The sequence below is a fragment of the Mesoplodon densirostris genome, chromosome 2, assembly GCF_025265405.1.
Source record: "Mesoplodon densirostris isolate mMesDen1 chromosome 2, mMesDen1 primary haplotype, whole genome shotgun sequence".
Lineage (NCBI taxonomy): Eukaryota > Metazoa > Chordata > Mammalia > Artiodactyla > Ziphiidae > Mesoplodon > Mesoplodon densirostris.
Genome location: NC_082662.1, coordinates 146,007,163 through 146,020,089, shown reverse-complemented (window position 1 = coordinate 146,020,089; position 12,927 = coordinate 146,007,163). Strand labels below are relative to the sequence as shown.

Below are 12,927 nucleotides of genomic sequence, written 5' to 3'. Positions count from 1 at the left end.
GGGGAAGGCGGGGCCGATGCGCAGGAAGATGCCGTGATGGGACCAGGAAAAAAACACCAACCCCAAACCACCCACTTGAGTTTCTCAACCCGAGTTCTCCGAGAGCGGCCGAAAGACCCCAGAAGCTGCGCCGCACCTCCTCGACCCCCACCTGCCCAGCCTCGCTTCTTGTGGGTGGGCTTCGCGCTCCCTCCCGGGTTTCGGAGTCACCACGTGACTTCCACGAAGAGTGAGGCCCCAGCGGAAAGCCGCCACAGGGGTGGTATTTGGGACCCCGAGGTGCGGCGAGAGGGCGGGGAGAGGAGGAAACGAGGCGGGGGTGGGAGGAGGGGGCGGGGCGGACTTGGGGACGGGAAGGACGGCGGGCTTGGACTGGGGGGTGGGGAAACCCGGGCGTTGCGCAGCGGGCGCTGGAGCCGGGAAAGCGGGAAGCCCGAGGGGGCGCGGCAGAGGCGGCGGCCGGCAGGTGCTGGGGCGCGGGGATGCCGGTGGCGGGAGAGAGCCGGTAGGCAGCTCCCCGCGTGCAGGGCGCGCCGGGCCGGGCGGCCGCTCCTCCGCTAGGCTGCGCGGCGGGGCGGGCCGGGCCGGAGAAGCGCGCGGCATGTCGCAAGGGCTCCCGGCCGCCGGGAGCGTCCTGCAGAGGAGCTTCGCGGCTCCGGGGAACCAGGCGCAGCCGCAGGTAGTGAACTAGAGGCTCGGGGAGGACCACGGGCGTTGCGGGGGTGGGCGCGCCTGGGGGCGCGAGGAGGTGGGTGCTGGGGCTCCCGGGTGGTGACCACTGAGTGCAAGGGTGGAGGGCGCTGCGGGAGCTAGACGCGAGCGGTGTGGGGGCCGCGGGGGCGGGCCAGGGACCCTGGCGTGCGCCTCTGCCCTGCCGCCCCCGCGCACGCACGGTGCCCGGGGCGTCCGGGATGGTGACTGGGCTCCTGAGCCTGGGAGGGGGAGAGGCCAGAGGGCGCCGTCGCCTGGTAGGGCTGGGCACTGTCCACGGTCCCCCGCACGTGGGGTCCCCGCTGCCTTGGGCGTCGCCATCCATGCGCCGCCGCCGGCTGCTACCCCACCGCCGGAGCGCGTGGTCCTTCCCCGCCGCTCCGAGAGGGGGCCAAGGTGTGGAGAGGGGAAATTCCGCTACAAGGGGAAACTCGTGCCCAGGCACTCCCAACATCTACCGGCTGCCTGCCGAATGGCCTAACGGTGCGAGGTAGGGGCCAGAAGTAGGCGGACTCCACCCTCAGAACTGGTGGAAAGCCCTTGGCCGGCGCTCGGTCCTGTGCGCTGTCCACCACGACGTTTACAACCGCGTACTGGGGAAACTGACACAAAGTTGCCCGCAGGGACTGCAGTATGAGAACTTCCCGCTCTGCTGCTTTAGGACTGAGTCTTTTCATGGTTATGCCCTTCTTCTCAATTCGGTGCCTGGCACAGAATGTCATCGGGTGACGCTAGAGAACCACACATCTGAGTTTAGGCCTGGGCTTTGCCACACACAGGCTGAGTAGCCTCGGGCAATTTGCTCAACCTCTCTGAACCTCAATTTCCCCACGTGTAAAATCAATATAACAATATCAGCTTCTCATGATATTTATGAGAACTAACTGAGATGTGGTTAATAATACATGAATAGCTCAACAGTTTGCTCCCCTCTTTTTTTTTTTTTTTTTTTTTTTTTTTTTTTTTTTGCGGTACGCGTGCCTCCCACTGTTGTGGCCTCTCCCGTTGTGGAGCACAGGCTCCGGACGGGCAGGCTCAGTGGCCATGGCTCACGGGCCCAGCCGCTCCGCGGTATGTGGGATCCTCCCGGACCGGGGCACGAACCCGTGTCCCCTGCATCGGCAGGCGGACCCCCAACCACTGCGCCACCAGGGAAGCCCCCCTCTTTCCGTCTTGATTAAATGTTTCTGCTGGTTGTCAGGTATGACAATATGATAGGTGATAAATCCAGTTTGGAGTGTCTGCTCCTACAGGGCAGAATGCAGACTGCTTCATGTGCCCTATGAATTTCTGATGATGAATAGAGAGGCATGATATGGAGACAGGCACTATGGGGGACTCAATAAAAAATAGCAGCAGCCTTAACAGAGATTATTGAGGGCATACCATGCGCTGGTAGCTTTGGGATAAAATCTCATTTTATCCTATGAAGCCCCAAGCATTGGGCTCTTAGGATGATCATTGCAGAGCTTATTGACCACTTGTTCAGGTCATGTGTCTCTAGTGCCCAGGACAGTGCCTGACACATGGCAGGTGCTCAGTTAATACTTACTGAAAGAATGAATGAATCACACAACAAATGAGAAAATGGAAAAATCAGAGAGTTTAAGTCATTTGCCCAACACCATAGTGATAGTAAGAGATAAAACCAGGAACTGTGTATTTCTAAAGCTAAAAGTTCTGTCTGCTGCACTCGCCGTTGTGTTCCGGTTATATCTACCAAGACTTCTTTGCCTCTAAAAGACTACATTTTAACATTTTATGCCTGTTCCCTTAAGCACTGCCTCCAGTCCACTTCTATTTGTTATGTTCTTACTTCGTGTCCTTTCGTAGCTTTATATTCTTGTATATGCTGAAAATTCTTTACCTGCTGTAACTTGGGGAGGTGATATGGGTCTTTTCTTATTTGGAATATTAGACCAGATAAAATGATAACTGAAAACATCCATTATTTTATGTTATCAATATTTGCTTTCCATTAATAGTAATAATTGAGTAGCTTTCCTGTGTTTGTATCCCACTAATCTCTTGGCCTTTAAACTCTTTAAAGGTAGTATTTCCTGGGTGTCTTCTCATAGGGTTCTGGAAAGCAAATACTGCCACACTTCTCCATGTTTTCTATAATGGGGTGAAGTCTTTTTACCATGGTAGGTGGATTTTTCTGCCTGCCTGTTTCAGGATAACTCTTGAAGGATTTGACCAAGTTTAGTTAAATCTCATATACAGCCAAGAGCTTTCAAGACACATCATAAATTTGCTTTCTCATTCGCCCTGACCTGTGTGTGAAACAAAACATCAGTCAGACATTGTTCAAAGGAACCTATTGTTGTGGCATTCAGGATCACGTGGTATGTTGGGAGAGTTACGTGGTTGCAGTTAGTTATCAGTGTAATGGTGATTTGTACACAGTATCAAAAGTACCTGTTTGCAAACATTTTAGAAATACGTTTTAGAAATGATGCTTCCTATATACAAGAAACCAAAGTGGTTATCTAGGGGTCTGCTTTTCAGTGTTTTATTCTTTCTAATTTTTAAACTATGTAGACGTTTTACCAATTAAAATTTTTAAATGATATCTTCTAAATTGAAAAAAAAATACCTGTTTGCATGTGGTGGCGGAAGCCCCGGCCCACAGCAAGTCCCAGATGGCAGCAGCCTTCTGCCTTTCCCGTCCTCAGATGAGCACCAACACCACACCTCTTCCAGGCACATGCCCTGCAGCAGAGAGGTTTGAGAACGTTGGTTTGGAGTCCCACAGACCTGAGTTCCACTTCCCGTTCGCCCCGCTACTAGCTGTGATACCTGGAGCAAGTTCCTCAGCATCTCTGAGTTTCTTATTCCTCATCTTTTAGATGGCAGTCCCACCACACATTTCTCAGGGTGGTGACAGGGGTTAACAGCTAGCACAGTCATAGCGCATGGTGAGTGCTCCTCGACGTGGGGCCACTGTTATCCCACTGATGTAGCAGCAAGCACTGCTGTGACTGCAAAGAAAATGGTGATGCTCCATAAGCAATGCTGGGTGAAGAGAAAGGGCAGGGAAGGTGAGGCGAGGGGCCTCAGCATCACACCTGACCAAACCTTCCCCCCCAGAGCCCTGAGGATGATGACAGGAAGGTCCGAAGGAGGGAAAAAAACCGAGTTGCTGCTCAGAGAAGCCGGAAGAAGCAGACCCAGAAGGCTGACAAACTCCATGAGGTGAGAGTGTGGTTAGGGCAGAGCCATGCAAGGGCCATGGCAAGGAGTCATCCTCCACCCTTGCCCTGTGGTGGACCTAAGGTCACACCCTGGTCATCACCAGTTCGGCCACATGCACATCTAATTCTGCTGTGTCCTTCCAGCCCAGTGTTCTGAGTCTTCACTCACTGGTGTCTTCATTTCTCCCTCACTGGTTGCATCTCACACTCAAGTTTCCTTTATTACAAAATGAAGAACCCACCTTTTGGTCCTGATTCCCTTTCAAGCTAGTGCCTCATTTCTTTTCTTTCCCTCTTTTCTTTCCCTGCTTATTAAAAAGAGACCTGCTATCTCCATGTCCTCAGTTCCTGTTTATTCCCCAGTCCTCTGTGGTATCGTTTCTGCTCCCCCAACACACATACATGCACACACACACGTGCACACTTCCTACAGAAGCTGCTCCGCTGAGGCCACTAGTGCCCTGGCACTGCCCGGTCCAGGGACCTCGTTCTAGTCCCCTCATCCTTCACCTTGCTGACTCCTCTGACACCACCGATCCTCGCCTTCTTGAAACCTTCTTTCAAGGTCTTTAGCTTCTAAAAGACCACATTTCCTATTTCTCCTGACCCTCTTCACCACTTTTTTTCTTAGTTTCTTTGTCCACTTTTCTACCTCTGTCTGTTTTCTTAAATGTTGGTGTTGACCAGGCTTTCAGACTCTGCCCTTTTTTCTTCTCACCCTGGAAGATTTAATCTATTAATCTGTTCTGCCAACGTCAGCTCCCAACGTCACTTACTCTCAGGTAGGCATTGATTACTCCAAGACCTCTGGCCCTAACCCCACATCTCCAGTGTCTGCTTAGATACCTCCAAATGGGTCGCCACAGGCTCCTCAGCTGCAGCATGACCATGATAGCGTGTCTGTTCACCCTGAGACTTTCTCTTCTCACTGTCATCAAATTGTAGTTAATGGAGCTAACTAACCATCTCTCTTATCACCCAAATCAGGAACCTGAGGTTTATTCTGAACTCTTCCGTTTTCCTCTGTCCCTGTGCATAATCCCACATAATCTCACAGTCAGGACATGGGAACTGACGTCGTCGAAGGCATCCCAGGATCTGTCCAAGGAATTGATGGCATTCCCATGCTCTTGTCTTTGCACAGGGTTGGTGTGAATACTAAGGGTTTTAGTTCAGCTCTCTCCTGCCACACTTTCTGGCCATAGATTGTCTCAGCAAGGCCAGTCTGAGGGGCATTGATAGCACAGGAGACTCTGAGGTGTTATGGGGGGGAAATGACAGTCTCTAAAAACCCGTTCACACTGAGCAGAGAACAGATTTAGAATGCACAGGCTCCAGGGAGAGGTGACCCGCTGATATAAATTCACAGAGGGCCATAGATTATAAATGTTACATTCTTTCTTGAAAGTAGGAAGTCTGGGCTGTAGAAAGAGACTAGGATCTTCAGACCAGGGTCAGGGAAGGTCCGTTCCAGCCGGGATTAGTTCTGTAAAATTTCCACAGAGGAATTGGGATGCCCTTTGCCTCCTTTCTTCCCTCCCCCTTGCTCCTGAAGCAAGCCTGGTTCTAGCTTCATGCTACCAAATAACCCCCAGAGGGGACTTGTGGCTTGGTCAGTGCAAGGCCCTATATTCAGAACACATGTGCCCGCAGGACCCTTCCTCTCGAGGAACTTGTAGTTGGAGCCAGATGCATCAATATCAAAACACACTAGAGAACACTTGGTTTTAAATCCCAAGTGATTATGTGTGTGGAGGTGACTAAATGACTTGGACAAGATCTTTCAATCTTGTTGGACAAGATTCGTTCAACAAATATTTATCAAGAACCACTGCAGGCAAGGCATTGCCACTGGGTCACAAGGAGAGGGTTAAGATCTCATTCCTGTCCTTGGGAGGCATAAGAGTCTCAAGGAAAGTATATTCATTTCCTATGGCTGCTGTAACAAATTATGACAAATTCGGTGACTTAAAACAACACAGATCTATTTTATCTCACAGTTTTGGAGGTCAGGCATATGAAATGGGTCTCACTGGGCTAAAATCAAAGTGTCAACAGGGCTGCATTCCTTCTGGAGGCTCTGCAGAGGAATCCGTTTCTTGCCTTTTTCAGCTTCTAGAGGCTTCTGTATTCCTTGGCTTGTTGGTCCCCTTCCATTTTCAAAGCCAGCACTGGCCAGTTGAGTCTTTCTCATCCTGCAACACTCTGACACCGTTTCTGTTGTTACATCTCCTTCTCTGCTTCCTCTTTCCCTAACACTCTGATGATTACACTGGGCTCGCCTGCATAACCTGGGATAATCTCCCTCTTTTAAGATATTCAACTTAGTCACATCTGCAAAGTCCCTTTTGCCATGTAAGGTAACATATTCACAGGTTCCAGAGATTGGATGTAAACCTCATGGGGGTTGGCATTATTCTGCCTACCACAGACATAAATACTTTACTACAGTGTCAAAAAAAGATGGGTCTCTCTCAATTTCTGTCATTGTTGGATTTGATAATGAAATGAACTAGATTTCTGGGAAATTTAGGGGTGATTTGCCACATTTACTCCTCACTAATCCCTCTTAGAACGGTGGGTGGAGGGCCCTTCACAGGATTCTTAGCTTGTTTTGCTGTCCATAAACATAACTGCCAGTTGCCCTTTCCAGAAGGGGGCCGACTGATCTGAAACCCAGTCCCTCCACAGAAGAACACGCCCTTCTCCTCTTTCTCTGTGGAGCTACAAGAAAGGATTAGGATCATGCACCATTGGCAGATCACTTCAGCAAGGCCAGTTTTGTTAGGAAACACAGTATCAAGGAGGCCAGGACAGTGGTTCCATCCATACACAGGCCCCAAAGCGGAAGTCCACCCTTTACCATCACCAGCTACACACAAGTGTCATTGGTCACTGGTGTCAGTAGTCACTTTGGTGACTAGTTTTTAAATTTTGAAAAACATCTACATATTGAGAGTGGGATGTCTGGTTAAAAAATGTGGTGATGAATAATGTTACTGTGCTCCAGTGAGCTGCAGGCAGAGGACTTAACACACCGCTTTGGGTCACAGCTGAAAGCCCCTCAGGCTCCCTAGGGCTCCCAGGACACATCTAGGTTGGGAAAAGTAAGAGCCAGATACAGTGCATGGAAACCTTCTCCTCAGACTTGGAATGAGGCCAGCTCATTGGGAGACACCAAAGGGCACAGAAAGCTGCCACCTGAGAGCCACGACTGCCCACTACTCCCTGGGGAGCTGAGCCCTTCATAAGGGCTTTGAGTAAATGTAAAATAGATAGCTAGTGGGAAGCAGTTGCACAGTGCAGGGAGATCAGCTCGGTGCTTTGTGACCACGTAGAGGGGTGGGATAGGGAGGGTGGGAGGGAGACTCAAGAGGGAAGAGATACGGGGATATATGTATACATATAACTGATTCACTTTGTTATACAGCAGAAACTAACACACCATTGTAAAGCCATTATACTCCAATAAAGATGTTAAAAAAAAAGGGGGCTTTGAGTAAAGCCCTTATCCCATAAATTCCTCTATCCTATACTGTGGGCTAGCATTGCTAAATATCTCCAAGTAACTCGAGCTCTTTATTTGCCTTTCGTGAGCACCATGAAGGGGAATATTTAGAGCAAGACGTGTTTAAAATTCCCACCTTCTTCTCCTGCCCACTCAGTTCTTGAGCCTGTCTCACCTCCAACATCCAGAAAAACCTCCTCCAGTCCCAGCTGTTACAAGTCTCTCGGCTGCCTTCTTCCTCCCCCAGCTCTCCATCCCCAAAGCCAGGGGACTATCCATCAGGGCAGAACCCCCTTGGAGGGCAGGGCGGGAGGAGAACCTGAGCAGGCCAAGCCAGAGCGAGACTGGGGTCACTCTTCAGAGATGTCTGAGTTTCCCCCTCAGGGTGGTGGCTGCCAAAAGTCGCCCCGCAGTGATGAGAAGAAGTTCCTAGTGTGTATCTGTGCATCTCGCTGTTCACTGTGGCTTTTCGAGTTTTCCCTTCAAGGCACTTACCCCTCTCATGGAGACTTTGACCCGTATTTATCTCTGAATATTAGGCACATGGCCCAGGTCCAGATTCACAAATGGGAACCCAAGAAAATAGTTCAGGTCTCTAAGCCCAGTTGAAAGTGTCTCAGAAGTGGGTCACACTGGTTCAAGCCAGGCACCCAAAGGTGTAAGACTGAGAAAGAACTTTGAGTCAGAAAAGGAAGGCAGCGATGCCATCCTCAGGAGCCCCAAATGTCACAAACTGACAACTTTCTTGGGCAATATGGTTGTGGTAGGTGTTGCCCTGGTGTTTTCAGATATTGCATACTCTAAGAGAATCCTTCATGTCAGTCCTCACTGGGTTTAGAAACTGATGGTGACACTAATTTGTACAGCCCTTGATGGTGACACAGTTTTTCTGCTGAGAAGTATATGAGTTTAAGGCTTGGGAATAGACTTATGGTAAAATCCTGAGCTCTCGTAGCCCTTTACTGCTGGTAACCACCGTGGGGGGAAATTTGGGCCCAGACACTGCCAAGCGAAAGCAGAATTGCTGTCATTGCCTGAGAGCTGCAGTTGACCTTGAAGTCAGGGATCAGGCCCCAAGTCTGCATGACCTCAGAAAAGTCACCGTACCTCTGAGTTTCAGTTGTCTCGCTTGTGAAATGGGGTCTGTGTCCTCCTGATGGCCTTTTCCTTCCCCTCATTTCCTTCCCACCTTAGTTATCATCTCTGGTCCCTGGTACCCACTTTAGCTTCTTTACCAGTCTTTGCCTCAAAGGCATCCTAGACCCTGAATCACCCCCCAGACAGCACCTCATTCCTCAATCAGCCTCTCTTTAGAAGCTCAGACGAGGGTTTCTCAGCCTCAGTACTATTGACATTTGGGGTCAGCTGTTTCCTCGTTGGGGTGGGGGCAGTAGCGCCCCCTTCCCAGCTGTGACAAGCCAAACTGTCACCAGCCACTCCAGATGTTCCCCGGGGACTGCCAGAATTGGCCCAGTTGAGAATCATTGCCCTAGACAGCTTAATTTCTGAGGCAGAAGTGGGATTTGCAGTGATTTCAACGCCTCCCATTTCTGGTCTCTGCTTTGTGACTGTGTCCTGCACATACCCAGAGAAGGCAGCACAGTGACCTCAAATCCTCCTGGGATAGGAGATTGGAAAGTCAGTGAGATTTGAGCTAAACTGATCATCTCTTTGGAAATAACAAAGGGTCTAATGTTCTTGGCTTCTTTTTCACATATGTTAAGTCCAGGTAATTTCTCCTCAGGTTGAAGTGGGTCTTACTCATTCCCCTTTGTACCCACTCAGTGTTCTCACCTCCTCTTCCTCCCCTCTCAGCTCCCTCTTTTATTTTTGTGGAGCTGGTCTCGCTTGAAGAAGATTTTGACTTCTTCTCTTTTTATTCCCTCAGCTCAGTAAAAGCCCCTCCTCAGATTTATGAGTAAAACTTAAATCCCAGAAGAGAAAGTCCCTGTGGAGAAGGCAGCCAAGGGAGGCCCGTGACAGGCAGCTCTGTGGCCTTTCTGAGCTGGGGCTCGGGGAGAGCCGTGGACTTTGGTAGCATGGCCCCTGTGGCTTCCAGAAGGAGAGCTCAGAAGCTCATAAGCATCTTGCCACAGCGTTCAGTAACTATACAAAGGCACGTGGAATATGCTGCTACAGGAAGAATTCTGTTCTTTGGAATCTAGTTAAAATCTTAGCTCCTCGCTGGGCTTCCGTGGTGGCGCAGTGGTTGGGAGTCCGCCTGCCGATGCAGGGGACACGGGTTCGTGCCCCGGTTCGGGAAGATCCCACATGCCGCGGAGCGGCTGGGCCTGGGAGCCATGGCCGCTGAGCCTGAGCGTCCCGAGCCTGTGCTCCGCAACGGGAGAGGCCACAACAGTGAGAGGCCCACGTACCGCAAAACAAACAGAAACAAATAACCTTAGCTCATCGGAACCATTCAAATGTATTCTTCATTTTACCTGGAGGTGAAGAGAATTTCCAGTTGCAGGGTGGAGAGTGTGTGTGTGCGCGCGCACGCGCGCATGTGCGAACTACCCAGAGCTGTGGCCTCTCTCAGCCCTTTGCTACAGGCAGCGCTCCCCACGATGCCTAGGTCCCCATCCCCTCCTCCCAGCCAGACCCTTCCTGCCCACAGAGGGCCTCTTGCTGCATTGGGAGACTGAATTCTGACTCCTGGACTAAAGCTGTCAGAGGCCAGAGGAGAGCCCTGGGGGTGGTAGGCCTGGAGGAGAGCTGAAGGCGTAATGCAGCCAGGGTACTAGAAGGCCAAAGTGGCCCAGCTCAGCCTGTGGTGGGGTGGGCGAGGCCCGCTGACATGGAGAGTATTCCGTGTCACCCTGAGAGCCTGCCTGGGAAAGACAGGAGGCAGAGAGATAGTTCTGATGGCCTCTATGTGCAACCTCTCTGGGGCCCTTGTTCTGAGAGGGAGGAAAGTGCCTAGAGTGGGAGGGAGGGAAGGAAGGGGGCAAGAGAAGGAGACCAAGGGCGAGGGTTGTGGAGTCACTGAGCTCGTGGATGTTGGCACTGGGGCCTGTCGGGCAGGGGTACAGGAGAAGGTAGCAGAGGCCCCCTAGTTGCTATACATTTCTGATCTTTGGGGAGAGACCTTATTTAATATAAATAAGATTGACTATGATACAAGACTGAATAGAACATGTAATGAGAGATGTGGTTCCATTAGGTGCTATGATCTGGGAAGCCTTCCTGGAGGTGGTGGGCTTGACCTTCCACACAAAAGCAGGAAGGCAGCCCAGTTGAGGAGAACAGCTTTAGTAGAGAGGCAGAGCTGAGAATTTGCATGTATCTTCATGGCCTGTAAGAAGATCAGACTTTTTTAGTAATATTTCTTAAAAGTTACTGGTAAGATAATAAGGTTGGGCTCCCAGCTCAGGAAATGTATGGCATGCATGGTTCAACAAAGCCTAACCATATGAATCAACCTAGAAATGATTGAAAACAACATTTCAACAAGATGCAAATAAGATCGTCAGCCTTAAGAAGGTCTCCATTGGTATGCCATAGGGCTCTGCAAGTGGCCGAGTATTGTAGGACTTATTAATGAGTTGGGTGAAGAAAACGAAGACCTACGTCATTGAGTTAGCGGACAGCTTAGAGCTGTGTGGTATCACTAACCCAGGAGCTGACACAATCAATATTCAAAAAGATTTTGCTAGGCTGGCAGATGACCAAGCAAACAGGGTGAAATTCAGTAGAAGCGGATGTAAAGCCCACCCTTAAGCCAAAATATCAGTTGTAGTTCAAGTATGAACAGAGAAGCGGTCGATGCAGACAAAGCTTGCACTTCTCTGCATTCTCAGAGAGAATCCCCAGAGCTAGGTGGCTGCGCACTTGGGTCCCACCCAGAGCGGACTACCTCACGCATTTGCCCTCTGAATGGCGGGACCATCCCCAGAATCGTGCATTGTGTTTTGGGAACATTTTCTCAGAGCTCCTGGCAAAATGGAACGTGTGTCGGGAATGGCCTCCCGAAGGGCGGAGGAACCAGAAGTCCTAAAACCCAAGGAACTCAGAGGACCTGAAGCAGTTGGGCTCAGAGAATACCTAAGGGGAAGTGGTATGGGGCCGTCTCCTAACATTTCAAGAAATGTGATGTTGAAAAAGTATCGCATGTGCTCTATGTGGTTCCATAGGTGGAACCAAGCCCAGTGGGTGGGGTTAAAGGAGAGAATGATTTTGGATAGTACAAAGAGGAGCTTTCTAATAGAGCAGCTCAGAAATAGCAGGAACTGTCTTTTGAAGGAGAGAGTGTCCAGCACAAGTTGGATGTCGGAGCTAGAATTACATAGGGAAGGTTTCTGCAGTGTGTGGTTTGGGCTAAGGGCTCTCTGATCTCCCGCAGTTCTAAGCCTCTGTAAACTCCGATATAGTGGAAGCTTAACAGGTGAGTGTTGGAGCAAAGCCAAGGCAAGGGGTGTTTTCATTCGTTTACTCAGCATTCAACAAACATTTGTTATGTTCCAGGCACTGTTCCAGGTGCTGGGGCTGTAACAGTGAACCCAGCAGAAACCATCAGAAAGGAGATCAGTGGCTGTGGGGAGAGGGCCACTGACTGCAGAGGGAGATCAGGGAACTTTTCAGAGTGATGGAAATGTTCTGCGTCTTGATCAACACAGTTGTTTACATTTGTCAAAACTCATCAAATTATACACTTAAAATTAGGTGCATTTTATTTTATGTCAATTATAAATAAGATAATAAAGACGATTCAGAAAACAAAGCCCGACCCTCATCCTGGTGGGAGGGGAGAGACGTGAAGCAAATGAACAAACAAATCTGAGTGGTGGAGGCAGCTAATGAGAAAGATTTCAGGGAAGGAGGTGAGCATCATGGCCGGGGGTAGATCTGCCCGGAGGACAGAGGAAGGGCTCGTGGTTTCAGAACCGATGCTGAAGACTGATTTCTGTCTTCCCAGGAGTATGAGTGCCTGGAGCAAGAAAACACAGTGCTGCGGAGAGAGATCGGGAAGCTGACGGAGGAGGTGAAGCACCTGAGCGAGGTGCTGAAAGAGCACGAGAAGATGTGCCCGCTGCTGCTCTGCCCCGTGAACTTTGTGCCGGTGCCGCGGCTGGACCCCGTGGCTGGCTGCCTGCCCCGGTGAAGCCCAGAGACGGCCCTCCTCTGCCCAACAAGGAGCGTTGGTCTTTTTCACACCTGGGAAGAGGCTTCCCTCTGCATCCATGTACCAGGGGACCTGTGGCTGGGTCAGCTCTTAGGAGCTCCGGGCCGTGTCCCCAGCAGCCCAGGCTCAGCATGATGCTCTCAGAGGCCCCTGACTCAGAGCCTTTAGCGGATCCAGGCAGGGAGGCCATCCTCAGGAGTCACCGCGTGTCCACTTTGGCAGCTAGTAGGTTCTGTTCTTATGCAGAATCATTTCCTCTATCATATGGATAATAAAGGTGTTATCTTCTCTCCTTTCGCCGGGTTCTTAGAATTTAGAGACACAATACCTTTCCTCTTCCTGAAGAGGTCATCTCCTGTCTCCTCAGGTGGTTTTGCAGCTCCTGGGTC

The 12,927-nt window shown here is 50.5% G+C and overlaps 1 protein-coding gene across 1 annotated transcript; it reads left to right on the top strand.

Moving 5' to 3' along the window:
• Positions 1–601: 601 nt before the first annotated feature.
• BATF3 (basic leucine zipper ATF-like transcription factor 3) lies at positions 602–12,517 on the top strand. The gene is given in 3 exon segments (XM_060088490.1): positions 602–679; positions 3,766–3,909; positions 12,332–12,517. Coding segments are annotated over 3 exon segments (408 nt in total).
• Positions 12,518–12,927: the final 410 nt, after the last annotated feature.